The 18,368-nt window shown below is 38.0% G+C and overlaps 2 protein-coding genes across 3 annotated transcripts; one reads left to right on the top strand and one right to left on the bottom strand.

Moving 5' to 3' along the window:
* Positions 1 to 4,732: 4,732 nt before the first annotated feature.
* Positions 4,733 to 12,099, bottom strand: LOC139948431 (4-trimethylaminobutyraldehyde dehydrogenase-like). Its single transcript, XM_071946579.1, has 9 exons — positions 11,847 to 12,099; positions 10,795 to 10,940; positions 10,432 to 10,561; positions 9,833 to 10,039; positions 9,261 to 9,385; positions 8,688 to 8,828; positions 7,766 to 7,954; positions 6,941 to 7,170; positions 4,733 to 6,628 (listed from the first exon to the last, which is right to left on the bottom strand). Exons 1-9 carry the CDS (start codon positions 12,049 to 12,051, stop codon positions 6,421 to 6,423), a joined length of 1,581 nt encoding a protein of 526 aa, XP_071802680.1. The 5' UTR covers positions 12,052 to 12,099; the 3' UTR covers positions 4,733 to 6,420.
* A 329-nt stretch (positions 12,100 to 12,428) lies between these two features.
* Positions 12,429 to 17,397, top strand: LOC139948094 (reticulocalbin-2-like). Of its 2 annotated transcripts, none has more exons than XM_071946125.1 (8): positions 12,429 to 12,456; positions 13,219 to 13,373; positions 13,641 to 13,746; positions 14,041 to 14,222; positions 14,521 to 14,634; positions 14,786 to 14,891; positions 15,316 to 15,467; positions 16,134 to 17,397. In XM_071946125.1, the coding sequence occupies exons 2-8, from the start codon at positions 13,227 to 13,229 to the stop codon at positions 16,284 to 16,286; spliced, it is 960 nt and encodes a 319-aa protein (XP_071802226.1). In that variant the 5' UTR covers positions 12,429 to 12,456; positions 13,219 to 13,226; the 3' UTR covers positions 16,287 to 17,397. The 2 variants fall into 2 exon arrangements, with proteins under 2 accessions (XP_071802226.1, XP_071802225.1); XM_071946124.1 differs by lacking the exon at positions 12,429 to 12,456 and adding an exon at positions 12,485 to 12,522.
* Positions 17,398 to 18,368: the final 971 nt, after the last annotated feature.

Below are 18,368 nucleotides of genomic sequence, written 5' to 3'. Positions count from 1 at the left end.
CCTTAAAAATAACTCTTTTTATATAGACTAAGTCAGCCAAATAAATTTTTCGTTCCGTTGTACAATTCGAAATTAACTGCGTGAAATTATTGGCCCTACCCCCCCTTAGTGATATCCCAACATTTTAGATAGGGGGTTAACCAAGGTTATTTTGTCAAAATGGAAATAAAAAGGGACTGCATTTTAGACTTATATATAGAGAAGAAGTTTACTGTTTGTTGTATTGAACTTAACTATATAAAGCCTTTTTAGATTTCACCCTAAACATACCACTCTTTTTTTGTCAATTATGTACAGGCTTATAATAGTACAGATCAATACTCTAAACATTAGACTTTATCTCAGTCTTTATGCAATGCAGCCCCTTATAGTTTAAAGCTGTCAAATTATTGCTCTACCACTGTGACCTTTTTTTTTGTACTGTGTTGATGTTTTTTAAAACAACATGGAGTAAATGATTGAGTTTAGTTTTAACTCGAGTTGCTTGACACTTTAGACAATTAATTTTGGACGATCGATTGAAAGATAGTGGACATTAAAAGAGGAAATAGGTCACACAACAAAGCAATAACAAAAACACCTTTAAACTTTTCCACTTTAACATGTAATATGTTACTTAAAATAAGTCAGATTTATAGTGTTTTTCAAAAAAGGACTTTGTTTTTGATTGGAAACAAACTGATTCTTGGTAGTATCAAAAGAACTTTATTGGAAAGAAATTTTAAAAAGTAAAAAGTATTAAAAGTGTAAAGATACAAGGTTTTTCCTTTAAAATGAAACAATAAATTCAGCATTTTGGAAATTTGCTTATTCTGTCGTATCATTGCATCTGACTCATTTTTAAGTAACATATTAGTATAGTATTAGCTCAGTACTTAAAGACCCTTTGACATGCTTAAACCTTTTTTTTCATTTTCAACTTCAAAGTTCTCCAAAAAGGGGGTTTTGTACGAATTCACTACTACATTTTTGTTATCAGTAAAACATTTTGGTGATTACCTGAAAGTTATTTTGGAAGTTCTCGTCGCAGGAAAGTTTCACAAATAGAAAGTTTTTATTAAATTGTTGCTTTAAAATGTGTCAAGGATCTCTTTTAAGTATTGAGCTAACTATCCTTGGTTAACCCTCGTTTATTCTAATTGATGGTGAAATTTGCCAGTTTTCAGTTTTCTTTGCAAAAAATCTCAGTTTTAAGAGATTGTTTCTGGAATTTCGGTAAAAGCATGAAATTATTGAAACTGCATAAAGTTTGAATGATTTGAATAGTGTATACACATTTACTTTGAATTTGTTACAACTGGCAAATATCCAACCACCAATGGAAACAAAAGACTCCATAATTAATTCAGGAAACAACACAGAAGAGCGCCACCATGGGGCACTCTAAGCCTAACTTCTTCTTTTTTCACATGTCAATACAATGTATCAATACAATATAAGTGGGTATGAGAAAAATTATGATTTTGTATAAAATCCTTATCCTTTAAGGCTAGGCTTATGATTATATAGCTAGATCTTAGAGGGGCTGACAATTTGAAATTTATTTAGTAAATGGTCTCTTGAATAAAATGATTCGTTACTATAATGTGCATTGTACTATGTCATGTGTGAAGCACTCATTTGTTTGTATTTGCTTTAATTTAAAGGTAGGGTCATAGATTTGTAAATAGTCCACAAATTAATTTTCCTATTCTTTTTGCTTGGTGAGAAGCACTGTAGCTGTTGATAATATAAACCATTTTGGAAACATTCCTTTAGTAAAGGGTTTGATAATTTCCACCAAAATATATATTAATCTGAGAAAAAATTCAAGCATGATTCTTTTCTCAGATTTCTGAGGGGTGGTGTTCGAGGGTTGGTGCTGTCCCCATCAGCTCACTAAACGTGGATTAAAATGTGATATTTTCATCAGAGTCTAGATATTTAAATTGGGCTCATAATTCGAAATAATCTACAAGACCGTTAAACTTAAAGGCAGTGGACACTATTAGTAACTACTCAAAATAGTTATTAGCATAAAACCCGTCTTGGTAATGAGTAATGGGGAGAGGTTGATGGTACCATTAAAAAAATGTGAGAAACGGCTCCCTCTGAAGTAATGTAGTTTTTGAGAAAGAAGTAATTTTCCACGTATTTGATTTCGAGACCTCAGATTTAGAATTTGAGGTCCCGAAATCAAGCATCTGAAAGCACACAACTTTTAATTTTTATCTTGCGTTTGAGCTCAAATTTTCACAGCTTTGTTATTTTATGCGTATGTTGAGATACACCAACTATGAAGATTATCGTCTTTGACAATTACCAATAGTGTCCAGTGTCTTTAATGTTGCTTTTTGTTCAAGCACCTTAAATATTATACCTGATGCGTGGGTACCTTATATAGTACTTCCAAGAATGAAGCTATCAAAATGTAATGTAACAAACACAGCCAAGTAGGAAAGGATAAGTAGGATTTGAAACTTTGCATGGTGGAGATAAGATATAGAAGAGTTTGCGGTAACACCATGTAATGACAGTCTCTAAATGAGTTGGGGGAAGGATAGTCTTTCAGAAGTGAAATCGCTTCAAGATATACTGGTCTCTTCGGGAATTAGAATTTCTGCTGTTATGATTTGCCTAAGATGCACTTTTTTATTGTAAAGTTCAAATTAAAAAGTTTTGATTTTACAAAATAACCTTCTGATATGTCCAGGCGATCTCTCAGTATTTCATGCTCTGCAATTCTAGAGACGTCACTCTGCTTTCCTCCTCTGGCCACCCTGATGCTGGATGAAACTGCACTGAAGGCACCGTCAGCCAAGATGCAGGATTCTTGATCTCCTACCCAGATGTACATGTGGAGAGAGAAAAAAATGGGAAACATAATGATTATTATTTTCATTTTTTTAGCTTTACATATACCTCAAGTATCTTCACCAACTGCAACTAGAAGTGTCAAAAACAGGGGTGCACCAGACTTATGAAACATCAAAATTGATCACCCTATTAAAGTACATCAAATGTAAAGGTTTACTCTGGAAATTTCCAATCCCAAAGGGTTAGATTTTAAATGGAGGGGGGGGGGGGCCATTAGGGGAGGGGGTCGTACACCACTGCCTTCCAGCTTCGGTTTGGTTACATTGGTAAGAATGAAGGAAAACAAGTTGGCTGCACCATGATAATACTAGGCCATACTCTTTACATAATGAAAAAAACACCAAATGGCGTCCCAATTAAATACAAACGTCCTGTGTTATTAATATTACCTCGCCCGGATTGCTGCACAAAAACTAGGGTTACATTTTAGGGGGGGGGGGGCACAAGGTCGTGCACGATTCTTCAGTATGGGGAGGCATTTCTGGTTAATTTACACAAAATTTCCACCGCCATTCTATGAAACAAGCCCATTTTAGGCACTCTTGGTATGCTATTTGTTTATGAACTGGATAGAAAAATCATTGATGGGAGACAATTGAAGAATGTTTTGAATCCAAACTGAAAGAAATAGAACCTATAATGACACTCGAAAAGGGAAAAATTTGGGGTTTTTTGGCAAAGAGAGATTTAAAAAGTTTAAAATTTGGGAGTAATGACTTGTCCCCTTTTAGGATATGAAAGAAGGGGGAATAAAAATAAATAATGCAGACCAGGATTTCACTCTGTTAATCCAAAAATGTATTTACAACTACTGCTCAAATTGCTCTGCAGGATTATGAAAGGGAAATAAAGTCAATGAAGTGAAAAGCAAAAGAAAGTGACCAGGTCTGGCAAGCTACAAAAATTGGAGGTCAGATACAATGTGGAAGACACTGGATAACAGTTTTTAAACTTTTATAAACTTCCCTGGACTACTTCTGGTCAATGTAACTGTCCGAGAGGTTTAAAACAAATAATAATAAACAACAACAAATCTTAAAATAATACTTAAGTTATAAAACATTGAAACAATTTCTCCCAAGCTATGGCATTTACAAGCACTGGGGCCTGGCAAACGAAAATGCATTTTGTTTGAATTATCAAAAATTCCCTCCCTGATTTTCCCCGAAAATTTTACAAACTTACCGATCTCTGAACCGCTATTTTGAAGAAACATCCTGCTCTATAGTTCTGAAAGCATTGGTGGCTCATGTTTGAACTATTTCTGCCCACAGAAAAAGGTACAATTTTTGTGGAAAATTCTGCTCCCTTTTTGCAGTCGTTCACACGTGTCGACGGGCGCGTCGAAGGGATGATACATACGCATGCGCCAACGATTTCTTTGGCGCTCGAATGAAAGTCCCAAGAGGGCGCACCACTCTGACAAACAGCGCTAGCTTAAAACTACAGACTTATTTCATTAAATACAAAAAGACAGGCTTCCCAATACCTTATATTATCTTATAAAAATACAAAAAGACAGGCTTCCAAATTCCTTAGATAATATCTTATAATGTAAGTTTAAAAAAACTTTAAAAAAAAAAACTTTGTGAGATAACATCTAAGAAACTTGGAAGCCCTCTTTTTTATGTAATGAAATATGTTTATTTGAAGACCAATTATATTTTGGCGGGAGGATTGATTTTATATGGCCAAAAGTTTTACTGCTTTTTATAATTAGGTCTAAATAAGGGAATACAATAATCGCGACATGACATAAAGGACCAAGCCGAATTTCTGAGACCCATGTTTGTATTCAGTTCACATAGTCATCTTCATTTCACACAATAAAATTTAGATTTGAAAATCAAATAGCTGTTACAGATTTGAGTAAGTTTATGCTTTTATTTGAGGTATTCGCACACAAAATCACAAACAATAAGCAATAGTTAATTAAAAACTAAAAATTAAGTATTGTTCGGATCTCGACATGACTGGTAACTCGGGTCCATTATGTCCAAACACTTTGCATGCCTTGTATTCTCTGCATTGTCTATGGCATGTGCAAAAGTTTGTTAACTTGTTACATGTTTTTTGTTTACTTTGAAAGTAACAGAGTCATTCAACCAAAAATGATTCAATCAGCGGAAATATACTACCAACAAAATATATATATATTTAACAAATCAGTGAAAATTGGTTCATGTGAGAAAAAGTTATTCCTCACTGTATTACAAACAAATTGAAAGGAAACCCCAAACAAACAAATATAATCTCTTTGATAAAGTAATTTATTCCCACCCTTTATTACACAATAAACTGTGAAAATTTCAGCAAATTAAGTGTCCTCCCTTGAGTGAAATCTATAAAAAGGGCAAGATTTGCCAGTGATTTTTGTGCACTTTCATGACAACTGAAAACAGAGTACACGCCTTTCACCATAATTTTAATTAAAATCTTATAAAGTTCCCAATGTGGGAAAACTATGCAAACTATCAGTTGATCGAGCATGTGAGTTTTAATACAACAAAGTCTGTCTGACAAATTACATTCGTCACCAACTGCACTTGATTTTCTCGGCAGTCTAAAATACCTAAAATAATGTGAATATTTTATGACAATTCCTACCCCACAAATCAACATTTTCTCAAATAATACAACAAATACCAATGATGTAATTGTTCTTTTTAGAGAGTAATATTCCTCTAAAGAGACAGCTTTCTAGCTGTAGCACAAAAAAAAAATTTCAGACTAGCCCCTACCAGAGCCAGACCTGGAATATCATCTTTAAAAAGGCAAGGCCAATAGACCGATCCATTAAGCTCCGCCCCATTGCGTATTGACCAATCACAATGCAACGAAGGTCCAACAAATAAGGTCCGACATGCCTGTGCGTATGCTTGGCACGCGCGGCAGATTGTGCAGAAAGGCATTGGAGAGGCTCACATGTTCTTGCTCACACGTGCGTCATGGGCAGAGCCTAATGGATCAGTTTATTTCATTTTGCCAAGGGCACCTCCATTGTTAATCTTATTGGGAAACTTTGGACGGGACACCAAGGCCAAGACCAAGGCCAGAGCAACAGAGGTCATGACCTCCGTATTCTCTTTTAATATAAAAGAGTGAACATTTCACGTGGTGTCAAGTTGTTTTGGAGAGTGAAAGTCAATCTGTGTCACTCTTTTTGAGCGAAATTGAAACGAACTTCAATCTAAATCGAGTTGAAAGTACCTGTCTTTCACTGTAAAAAGAGTTGTCTGCCTTATGGCTCTTTGCAAGGGTGTATGGCGGACAAAACAAGTGGTTTTTCACTTGTTTACATTTAGAGAGTAAATCCCGGGGCTAATTTCATAGAGCTCCTTATATAACAGACAATATTGCTTAACAAGTTTCTGCTAAGCAAAATTTGGCAGGGTACCCATTACAGATTGTACATGCAAAATGGCAATTTGGCTGGTAAATAGTCTACTAAGCATAATTTGATTGTGCTTAGCTACTTTTGTTTGTGCTTAAGCAACTCCATGAAACTGAACTCAGTACATAGGGTTTGGCAAAAGGCCCACAGTCTGGTAAAAAAGTTCTGTTTTACAGTGGTGATTCCACATCGCCCATTTCAACATAAACACTCTTCAGTTGTGTGAAGTTATTCAGCGTGACTGCTCCGTTTTCTCTGCCAAGCCCAGACTGTTTGTAGCCCCCAAACGGCCAGCCGACTGGGTACATGTTGTAGGTGTTGATCCAGCAAGATCCAGCTTTCATGTTCTTGATCACTCTGTGGGCGCGTTGAATATCCCTGGGTTGGGTGAGACAAGAAAAATTAAGAAAATACTTTAGACATGAGATGTGTTTGGAATTTGTGAGCATTTGGTGCATGATTTGCAGCATAGTGATAACGCCCCTCTTTTGTGTCTACACTGGTCAAGTTTGCGCAAGGATCAATGGTCAACGAGTGGTGCACCAACAGAGAATTAAATGTCCCCCCATAAGCAACAAGATTTTATTTTTTGAAGACGATGTTAGAAGATGATGGCTGCCGGATGGTTTATAAATGTTGGATGGATTCAGGGTGGTATGATGTAAAACAAGATCGACAGAATAAACTTACTTTGTGAATACCCCTCCAGCCAACCCAAATGGTGTGTCATTTGCTCGCCTTGTGACCTCTGACTCTGTGTCAAAGGTCAGCAGGGTCAGAATAGGGCCGAATGTCTCCTCCACAATTATCGTCATGTCATCCGTGAGGTTGTCCATTACGCAGGGACTGACGAAGAATCCATTTGCAAGCTTTGCATCGTCTGGGATTACCCTCTCCCCTCCGCAAAGAATGGTAGCTCCCTGTGTGTGAGAAAGATAAAAAAACAAGTGTAATCACCAAACAGAGTCACCGTGGTTTATGAGTGGTGTTGTTCAACATGATTTTCAACATGATTTAGAGCCCTTAATTATGGCACCACAAGCCCAAACAGCGCCCTCACTGAGGTTGACAAACTACTTGCATTGGCTGAGAGTTGTGCGCCGCATGTTCCCACGCACATACATCCATTGTTGTACCTTAGTGGCGATGGCCAATGCAAGTGGTCCATTAGTAATGTGTTGTGGCCAAGTGGATAAGAGCAAGTGGATAAGAGCAGTGGTTTTTCTGGTTCTAGTCCCAGTCGCGACACTTGAAAGAACCCAGTGAACTTTTTGTAAAGAGATGAGGGTTAGCCCTGGTGTTCCTGGTTTAATTGACAATATTGCGCCACTGCACTTCAGAAACCATTCATATAGGAATAGGTTTAATACTTTAAACTGTAGCTCCACACACATGTACCTTGCAGGAAATAATACCGCTAGGGATGTGATAAAGCGCTGTATAAGAACACTTTAGATACCCTATTTTTATATCTTCATATTTCTCCTTGTAGATTTAAGCCATTGATGAACTAACCTGTTCCTTAGCTCCCCTGACATATCCAAGGACCTTCTCCATGTGTTCTTGATTGACGAGAGCTCCGACTTGGGTGTCTTCCCTGAAGGGATCGCCAATTTTCAAGGATCTTACTCTCTCTAGGAGTTTCGCCACAAACGTCTCCTTGATGCTTCTCTCAAGATAAACTTTGGTGCCATTTGAACACACCTGTGAGGAGATTTTATCAGGAGTGTCACGTAGGTCTCGTTGAATAAAGTCTGAAGTATTTGTAAGCCCCTCAGTTCTTATGGTGATTTAAAGTCATTGAGGATTGATTAAAGTTAAGTCTCAAGTCTTCTAGGGAAAGCCTTACATTCAATGGATGTTAGGGCAGTTTGCAGGTCCCAAAGATGTCTTAATTTTCAAACCCTAGGGAGGGACAGTCTCATGTCAATTCTCAAGCCATATAGAGCAAATGTTAAGTCAATTCTCAATTTCAATAGTGCTAGAGTTCAATTGTGAAAGTATTTTAAAGTAAAGTAAGTCTAAAGTCATAAACAAGCAGTCTTATGTTAAGACTACATTCCATAGGGAAAGTCTCAAATTTAATGTCCGATTGAGCAAGTCTGAAGTTAAGTCTAACTCTAAAGTCCTGTTGGCCAAGTCTCAAAAATAAGTCAAAGGCCTTTTCCAAACAAAGGCTCAATCATACATTTAACTTGAGACTTTCCCTATGGACAATAATCGTAACATAAGACTTCCTGTATATGACTTCAGACTTCCGTTGACTTGACAACTGCGCATGCTGTGCGTATAGGCGCTCAGGGTTTCAGACGGAAAAAACAGAGCCTGCAGCCAAATTCAAAGCCGAAGTTGTGGTTTCTAGAAGGGCCTAAAATCCTATAGGGCAAGTCTACACAAAAGTCTAATACATAATAATGTACAATGAAATTCCACTGACCTCTCCTTGAGACAGAAAGTTTGCCAGCATGGCTCCGTTGATTGCGTTATCCAGGTCAGCATCAGCGAATATGATGAGGGGAGATTTACCCCCCAGCTCCAGGGTCACATGTTTCAGATCATCCACACAACTTCTCATGATCTTAATTTCAAGAGTTTGAAACATTTATTACTAATAAGTATTGTTCCAAAAAAACAAATCATCTGCAAAAAACACGGGGCCTAATTTCATGGCTCTGCTTACCGCCAAATTCTAAGCTTACGATCACCATTCTTTGCTTGCAGGCAAGTGCCAAATATCTGCACTACCTGTGTAAGTGAAGAATGCCCAGAAGCGTGGAGTATGCAAGCGCACAAGCCAAAATTCCCTGCCAACCCATAAAATACTCTTGATGTTCGCACAACAAAAAAGAAAAGAACTCCCTAAAATTGGGCCCTGCCTACAGGCTGTTCGAAATTTGACCAGATATGAAAACAAATAATTTTTATCTATATGGTGATGCTGCCTAAAATAATCTACGGCCATATGAAGATATATAATTCCTTCAAATGGAACAAGCAAATATAGACTTACCGTTTTACCAGTGGGTACGCTGCCAGTAAAGGTGACCTTGGCGACATCAGGGTGTGAGGTCAACGCACCACCGGTCACTCCCTGACCCTGGACAACATTGAAGACACCCTTGGGTAGGCCACTGTCTGTGCAGGAGTGAACCATGGGTGAACACAATCATTTGAATGCATAATTTTGGCAGTTTAGAGCAGTTAAAGAGCAACGAGTCAAGCTTTGGTGTTTCTGTTCAGCAAAGGGGGGGTTCAAATTCTGCTATTGACACTTGTGTAATGGGCCCATCCAACAGGCTCTGCTTACCGCCAAATTCTGCACTAGGATTGCCATTCTTCATTACAGGGCAAACTCTTTGCTTACAGTAAGCAGGGCCATGGGCCCAATTTTATAAAGCTGATAAGTGGAAAATACAGCTCGACAAAACTCTTTAAGCAAAAATTGAGTGGGGGCACAAGTCACAACAACTTAAACCCAATGTAATTTTGGACGGTAACTTGTTTCTGTTTAGCAATACTTATCTGTGCTTAGCAGGTTTTTGTGCTGAATGCTTTATGAAATAGGGCCGTGGTGGTTTGTACCTAAGAGAGCTTCAGCAAACATGACAGCTGTGAGTGGTGTCATAGGAGACGGCTTGAAGACCATAGTATTGCCTGCCGCTAGGGCAGGGGCAGCCTTCCACCCAGCCATCTGGATGGGGAAATTCCACGCCCCTATCCCGGCGCACACACCCAGTGGTTCTCGTACTGTGTACCCAAAGGTGCCACCAGGGTACTGGTAATGTTCACCTGTAAAATGAAACGGTAAAGAAAAAGAGGTGAAAGTTCAGCGTCTACACTCAACAGTGGTCCACTAGTTTTGCTAGTTAAAACAACCAAGGACCTGTCAAAATTCTATCCAAGTTGTCTTGCTGGCTAGATCAATGTTGAAAAGCATCAAGTATTTAATATGAAATTTAAACCAGTGAAAAAAGCTAGTGGATCAGGTGAAAGTTCAAACTTCACCATCTGTTTACTTTGTATCTCAACAACCACCAACAACCGCTTGTTGAACCAACAGTGTCTGGATTAACGTGTAGACGCTCTACCAACGGAGGTATACTATTTGTGGTATATTATTTGATAATCTTTCTGAGAGAGTGAACCAAATGACGTGCAAGAGATTTAGAGTACAGACTTACCAGCTAGAGTTGGTGCCAGCCCAGCAAAGAATTCCAGTGCGTCCGTTGCCGATGTGACGTCACCCCGCGACTCTGTGATGGCTTTACCATTGTCTGTCGTCTCCATGGTGGCGAAATCTTCAATTCTTTCCTGGAGAGAAGAAAACGTACTTGAAATGAATGACAAAAGAATATAGTTTCTCATTAGACTTGTTTCCCCACTCTTGACCAAACACCAAACCACACTGCTCTAGTAGTGCACTAGTTGCTATGACACTTATCTAGAATTGCACAGGTCGTGGGCTCGAATTTGCGCGTCAAAATTCTGCACTTTATCCGGTCCAAATGTGAAATAATTAGTAACGTTTTGCACAAACTGTTCACCCTTATCAATCTTGCTGCATTCTGGAGTATTCTGGCTCTCTCCATAGCTGGTGTTTCTGACCATTCTGGAAAGGCTTTCTTGGCCGACGCCACAGCGAGTTCCACATCTTCTTGACTCGAGCTTGCCGACTCACACAAGACTTCACCTGGAGAAGTGCAATAACACAAAACAAATTATACTAATTATAAGTTACCAGCCAAAATACCGTGACAATAACTAGATGCCATATATAGCGAATGGAAAAGTTTCCGTATGGCGCCCGCCACCACTTTTTCATTCGATATGAAATAATCATAGTATCTAATTTACCTCAATTAGATTTCCCTTTTTGTAAGAATGAGTGAAAAAGTGTTGGCATCATACGGAAAGTTATCCCAACACTTTAAGAAACTGGGCACTTGTCACATGATGTACCATCCTGCTTAGGAGCTACTTTTTGTGTGTGTACTACCATGCTACTTGTACTTCTATTCTATCTAGAAACTATACCCGTGAGCGGGGGAGCATAGAAATACTGCTTAACATGGTATATAATAAAAGCAAATATGAAACCACAGATGTAACCTCTTCTTGTCATAAATTAGCCGGCCGGAATATACAAAATAAATATTATCTTGTTTATTATCAGTTATGACAGTATCAAAATTGCCAATCAAAAAGACAGACAATCATCAGACAAACAAACTAAACAACTTTATTTATTGTTTTGACTTTTTGTCTTTCCACTTGCATTCGATAAAAATAACATAAATTTACAGTACAGGCAGAGATTTATCTATCATTAAAGTGTCAATGAAAGATACGCACTTTTTTGCAATTTATCAGCTTTGTAATGCCTTGGGAACTGCTGTATATATATTGTATGTATAATGTTAGCCCATCTTGTTGAGCTGTTAATGGCTCCGCTTTTAACATCGGTCTCATCACATCGGTCTCATCACATCGGTCTCATCACTGTCACAGTGATGAGACCGATGTTAAAAGCGGAGCCATTAACAGCTCAACAAGATGGGCTAGTATAATGTTAAAATGTTTAACTTTTTTAACCAACCTGTGGATGGTTGCACGACTTTGAACTGTTGAGCTGTATCACTTGGTGCCACCCGTTCGCCGTCGATAAAATTCAGCGGTTTTTGGAAGAAGCTACTGGCAGGTCGTGAAGAAGCTATTGCAACTTTCTGTAAGCGTACAGCTTGAAAGTTGTTGTAACTTCTTCGAGTTACCCTCAAAAAGATTCTTCCAGTGAGGAGAGTCATTATTGTTGTTGTGATACTGCTGACACTTTTCTCATGTAATGCTTACAAACAGTCGTCGTCATCACGTGTCGTTTGTGCAGAGAACGTCCGCAAATAGCCGTTGAGAAATCACGTGTGGCTGGCTGGGCGATACCACTTCTAAAGAAAAGTAAATATCTTTTAATTTTCCTTATAAAAAACCCAAAGAGTGATCAAAATAGATATAAAGATCTAATTCATTTAAAATTTTCAGCTAAATAAATGGGTTTTTTAAATTTTTATAATTGTGTTTTTGCAGAAAACATTGTTAAACACAGTTAGAGTTTACGCACAAGTAAAAGTATTACCTGTACTCAAAATGGTAAGTTCATGTTATCAACCTTTGAACTTCTCAAAACTCGATCGCCGTGTGTGTGCTGTTTTTAGGTGAGTATGGTGCGGATTAATGATTTTATTTATCAGCAATGGGGATAAACAGGTTTTATTTCTATGGTAAAAAGTAAACATTAGTAAGGTACAAAAGGACAAGTACTGTAACCGTTTTCCTTTTATATCGCATTCGTAGTCGCACTTACTTTTCTGTTGTCGGTGTTGGTGTGTGAGTCCATGGTGAGTCAATGCACTTCCGGTGTAAAGTTTGAACAGAACATGGGTATCTATCTCAAATTTAATTGGTTAAACGCGGTTAAACCACGGGAGAAAGTTATCATTCTAGATCATGTTAGAGTTTTCTTGATTGGTTGTATCATTCATTTGCTCCATCCATGATGATTGTAATCTGTTTGCACATCCCCTCTGATAAAAACTAATCAATGGTATCGGTTGATATAGTGGTGGGCAATGGTGGTGGGGGGGGGGGGCGGGTAGTTACATGCGATAACATAACCCTCCTGCCGACGGCGAGGAGGGTTACGTTATCACAACTAGGGTTGGGGGGACTTGTAATGGCCATGCATGGAAGAAGGAAAATCTGTAGAGGCGCTTTGCCACACAGTTGGGGGGAGGGGGGGATTGGGAGGGGGGGGGGGGTAAAACCTATTTTTATAATTAATGATGATACTAATATTGTACTGTTTGTGAATACAAATTATGAATCAAAGTAAATTATATTACTTTAGTGAACCACAAGACTTTCTCTACGTTGTTTTTTGAAACTGGCTTTTAATTGGATCTTCTCATCTCACTCAGGTGTCAAAATGTCATCAACAAAAGGTATCTGCTTGAGCATCCTCTTACTGACAGCTGTGGTGATGTTGCACGGGTTAGGCGTCCCGCCATCGGATCTGGACTTGGACCTTACCCGGACAAAGCCCTTTGATCATGAGATGTTTCTTGGTGGATATGTGAGTAGGGAGTGTTGAGGGGTAGGGGGAAAAGATGACCTTGAGGATCATAAGAAACCCCCCCCCCCCAGGAATTTTTAACCATTTTTGAATAATGTTGCATAGGGGTGTAAGCGTACTTCATAGAACACACAAGGTTAGTTCTTTGCACAGCTGTCCACCATACATAACCCATACAGTTGAATCCAGTTTCAAATGGTTGATCACCTCACTGGAAAATGATACCAAAGGTAGGAGGGTTAACCTTTTGTTATTCTTGTGTAACAGAGGGCTGCCAAGGAGTTCAAGACACTATCTGAGGAGGAAAGCAAGGCACGTCTTCAAGTGATCCTGAAAAAAGCCGATGTCAACGCTGATGGCCATCTAGATAAAGGTAAAGAAATATGTTAAAGAAATACAAACATTTGCAGGTCTTGGAACTTGTTTCTTGAAGGGACACATCAATTTTCCTCTGGTAAGGGGCACTTAATGAGAAAAATTGAATTTGTATTTGAACTGTGCTAAGGACACCACAGCAAAAGCAAACGGCACCCAATCGAGGCCTGTATTTGTCATTTACAGGAATTAGAATTCTCTGACCTTAAGTTGAAACTTGATGATTTCAAAATCTGACATCACAATTAAGTTCTTCTTTTCACAAATTTTATTCCCTGAACCCCCTTCACAGAGGAACTGCAGGAGTGGGTCATCGGCTCCTTGAAAAACATCGACAGAGTCATCGCTGAAGAGCACATGCTAATCCAAGACAAGAACAAAGATGGTCGCCTGTCTTGGGAGGAGTACAGTCAGCACGTCTTGGGTTTCATACCGGAAAGTGATGAGCAATATCCCGATGATGAAATGAGAATGGTAAAGGTTCCCTGTGTGTATTTATAATAATGACTGGTGATTCTTATTGTACTAGAGCTAGAGGGACCAGACTATTTTCCACTTCCGGCCTCAGTTTGGTTACATTGCTTTTAATGGTAAAAAGATGGCTAACCTAGGCCTGTTGACCCAATGTGATCTCATTTGTCAGCTGGTGCTTCAATATGCATTAAGGAGTTGAGATGGTTTAAGAAAAGCTCAAGGCTCAATGAACAAGGGTAGTAAGATGCTTTTATAAGCGCCAAATAAATACCAAGTATTGTTCTTATTTGTTATAAAGGAGTTCAAAAGCAACAAGAAAATGTTCAAGATGGCTGACAAAAACAAAGATGGATTCCTGGAAGGAGAAGAGCTTTTGGCATTCTACAACCCCAATGCTGTTGACGGTATGCAGGTATGTAGTGTCACATCTTATCAGAAAAAAAGTTACTAGCCAAAAGACCATTTCTCATGTACAATCTATGACTGGACTTTCGATCAGTTGGAAAACGAAAATCTCTTTACAGCCAAGATGTTCTTAATACATTCGTTTATTTTCTGCAAAGGAAGTGGTCATCGAGAAACTCTTGGAGGACTTTGATCTGAATGGAGATGGTGCTGTGGAAATGGATGAATTTATTGGGAAATATCATGATGGAAATGACTTACCAGGTCTGTATGCAAATTATTAAAATAAACCTCCTGCATATTCAAAGACATACATATTCATGAGACAACTGGTTCACATATCAATTGTTTAATTAACACAGAAGTCTTGTAGTTGATAAGTTTAGCCGTAACTTTTTGTGAAATCCACCCCTGGTGTTTTGACAGAGCGAGGACGTTCTAATACCAATATGTACAAAGCCTATGGTGTTGTGGCTTAATAAAAAAGTCCAAATGATAAAACCAAAAAATAAGTCATTGATTTCCAGGTCTGCACATATGAGTCATTTTTGTGTGGGTGATTTGGTTATGTCACTGGTGGTAAAAGGAGAGGGTATGATTGCTGTGGTTGATAGTATTGTATGGTTAACTGCAGCTAGACCAACCAACAAATAAACCAAGGTATTAACCTTTGAATTTTCTTCCACAGACTTGACAGGGAAGAGAAAGGAGCCACTATGGGTGGAAGAGGAGCGGGAGATCTTCAAACAGCAACTTGATAAAGATGGCAATGGTGTGATGGAAGGAGATGAGCTGGTTCAATGGGTTAAACCTCGCTACCAAACCACAGCAGAGAAAGAGGCAAGTGTAACATAGTGTGTGTCTTTGTTAACATCTAAACCACCCTCGGTTGACATTTGCCTGGTGGATTGTTTTGCATAAAATTTTGCATTATTGATTTTAAAGTCATTGGACACATTTGTTAGTCACTAACAATATATTAGTGTAAAAATCGAATTGGCACCGAGCAATTCTACCGTGCAAGTTTTTCTGTCATCGCTTGGGGTAGGCAAAGAGCCCAATAATAATATTGTTGCTGCCGTTTAGGACAGCTTGTTACAGAGACCTGTTGATAGTATAAAACATTGAGGGAACGACTCTCTGAAGTAATGTAGTTTTTGAGAAAGAGGACCCTTTTTTCCACTAAAACATTTGATTCTGAAAAAAAAAACTTTTAAAAGACTTGCTTTCTCAGGCATCTGAAAGCAAACAACTTGTGCCACAATGGTGTGTTTGTGTCATTATTTTCTTGCATTTTGAAGACCACATTAAGTTAGAATTTTCCCAGGTTCATTATTTTATGCATAATTTATGTTGGGATACATCAGGTGAGGATACTGGTATTTGACAATTACCAAAGGTGTCCAGTTGCGTTATTAAAGATCACAACCATCCTAAGGTGCGTTTAGAGTAAGTAAGCCAAGAAAAAAATACTGATATGTTCTTTAAAATTTTAATTCCATCCAGGCTATTCATCTAATTGATGTTGCAGACAGGGATGGAGATGGCAAGCTCAGTGTGGATGAAATCATCAACAAATATGAAATCTTTACAGGGAGTAAGGCCACCCATTTCGGCAGGCATATACGCAGTGAAAAGTTCCCACACCAAGAACTTTGAGTGTCTAACCTTGTTTTCAATGTTTTTAATTTATTGTTATGTTATCTGATGAGGTCACTTGGGATGGAGGTTGTGTTTCAAAAACAAACTTGTGGTTTTGGGCGAGGGTCAATTTAGAGCTGCATGGCAGTTACTACTGGTTGAAAAGATAACTTTTCTCAGCAGATAGCTGAAGCTGTTAAGCAGAAAATACTGCTTAACAAATTTTCTTTGCTTAGCAAATATCGAATGGGGCACCAGTCACAACAGTTTGCAATTTGGGCTGGTTACCTGTTTCTGTAAGCAATAGATTTTCTGTGCTGAGCAAATTTGAAACCAACGGTTCTTTTCAGAATCACCTCAACTCATTAGAGATAGTCATTACATGGTGTTACCGCAAACCTTTCTATATCGTATATCAGATTTCCACCATGCAAAGTTTCTAATCCTACTTTAGCAAAGTTGTGAACATGTAGTGAAATAATCAGATCCTAATCTGTGTTAGAAAAACTAAATACATGTATGAAGCCATTAGGAAAGGCTCTAGCAGCTTGGGTATAAACAAAAGGACACTACCACATTGTGGATTTGTACCACAGCAGTTTGGTTGGTAAGCCGTTTTGGGGGAATGTATTTTACTCCTTGATATTTTTTAAAAGATTATCTTAAAATATGGTGCTGTATTTAAAAAGAACTTTTGTTACAAAAAAACCCAACAGTATTTATTTTTGTACACAGAGCTTTCAGTTATGGTGCTATACCTGTCTATGCAATTCATTAGTCTGAAGATGAAATCTCTAGTTTTTATGATAATAATATTAGTAGTAGTAATAATCAGCATCATTATCAATGAAACACCCAAGTTTACAATTTCTAAAAGATACAAAGATACATAAATTGCATGAAAATGTTTCTAGCATGACAATGTAGTTAAGTGCATGGTTTAGATTATAATGCATACTCAGTCAAGTGTTCGTCTGAAAGCAATGTCAAAAACCATGGATAAAGATGCATGATAACATAATCTTACAAGCGTATTTTTGTAGGATATTATTTTAGAGGAAAACAAATGTTCATTTTGTTAAATTTGCATTCTGTCAGCAATAAACTGATAATTTTTAAAAGAACTCAATCATAAGAAATCCTCCATATGTGTTTTTAAAGGAACACGTTGCCTTGGATCAGACGAGTTGATCTATTAAAAGCGTTTGAAACCCATTGTTATGAAATGCATATGGTTAGAAAGATGTTTTAAAAGTAGAATATAATAATCCACACAAGTATCACTCGAAACTGCCCGGTTTTCCTTTTACGTCGCGAACTTTCACGGTCGGCCATTTATGGGAGTCAACATAAATGGCCGACCGTGTTAGTCGACAGGGTAACAAGAAAACCACGCAATTTCGAGGCATAATTGTGTAGATCATTGTATTCTACTTTTACAATATCTTTCTAACCATATACATTTTACAACTAACGGTTATAGAACGATTTTCAAAGACCAACTCGACCAATCCAAGGCAACGTGTTCCTTTAACAAATTGTAAAACAAAATTAAGATGAAAGTAAAAATTTACAAAAGTACAGGTCCCTTGTGCTATTCATCATTCCCTCTTCTAGCTCCTTGATATTCACAGTAAAGTAAGCGCCCCCACTCCCCCGAGATTTCCCCACTCTCATCCGATGATGAATGGTCCAATTTATACATATCTCCATGTAATGTTCCATAATGCTGTAACATGACACCATGCCTGTAGGGCGAGTCTATAATGTGCTTTTTTTTTTGTGAAAGGGAGAAGATGTTGCGTGTAGATGCATCCTGCATACAATACATCAAGAAATTTATCCAAATTAAACCATCTATCCAGAAGCTTTGATTCCATTCGAATTCTATATCAGAAAAGTGTAAACGATAAGTGTTTGCAAAAATTAGAATCTGAGAATTTGAACCCGAGAATATTGTGTTTCCAATTGCAGATTATTCTTCCAGCGTGAACATAAACGGTAAAATTTCAAAAATCATGTTTGAAGTCAATTTCACTCTATGCTTTTGATGGTCATGACCAAATAGTATAAAGAAATTGACAACATTCTTCAAGGGGC

This window comes from Asterias amurensis, chromosome 15 (assembly GCF_032118995.1).
Source record: "Asterias amurensis chromosome 15, ASM3211899v1".
In the NCBI taxonomy this organism is placed as follows: Eukaryota; Metazoa; Echinodermata; class Asteroidea; order Forcipulatida; family Asteriidae; genus Asterias; species Asterias amurensis.
Note: the sequence above shows the minus strand (reverse complement) of the source record. Positions and strands in the feature narration are given on the sequence as shown.

Excerpts from the sequence above, each read along its gene's own strand:
- LOC139948431 (XM_071946579.1), bottom strand. The coding sequence starts at position 12,051 with ATGACTCTCCTCACTGGAAGAATCTTTTTGAGGGTAACTCGAAGAAGT. Across the intron at positions 10,562-10,794 it reads ATGCAGCAAGATTGATAAGG|GAAAGAATTGAAGATTTCGC; the intron begins GTGAACAGTTTG and ends TCTTCTCTCCAG. Across the intron at positions 9,386-9,832 it reads GTTTGCTGAAGCTCTCTTAG|ACAGTGGCCTACCCAAGGGT; the intron begins GTACAAACCACC and ends ACTCCTGCACAG.
- LOC139948094 (XM_071946124.1), top strand. The coding sequence starts at position 12,495 with ATGGGGATAAACAGGTTTTATTTCTATG. Across the intron at positions 14,892-15,315 it reads TGATGGAAATGACTTACCAG|ACTTGACAGGGAAGAGAAAG; the intron begins GTCTGTATGCAA and ends TTTCTTCCACAG. Across the intron at positions 15,468-16,133 it reads AAACCACAGCAGAGAAAGAG|GCTATTCATCTAATTGATGT; the intron begins GCAAGTGTAACA and ends AATTCCATCCAG.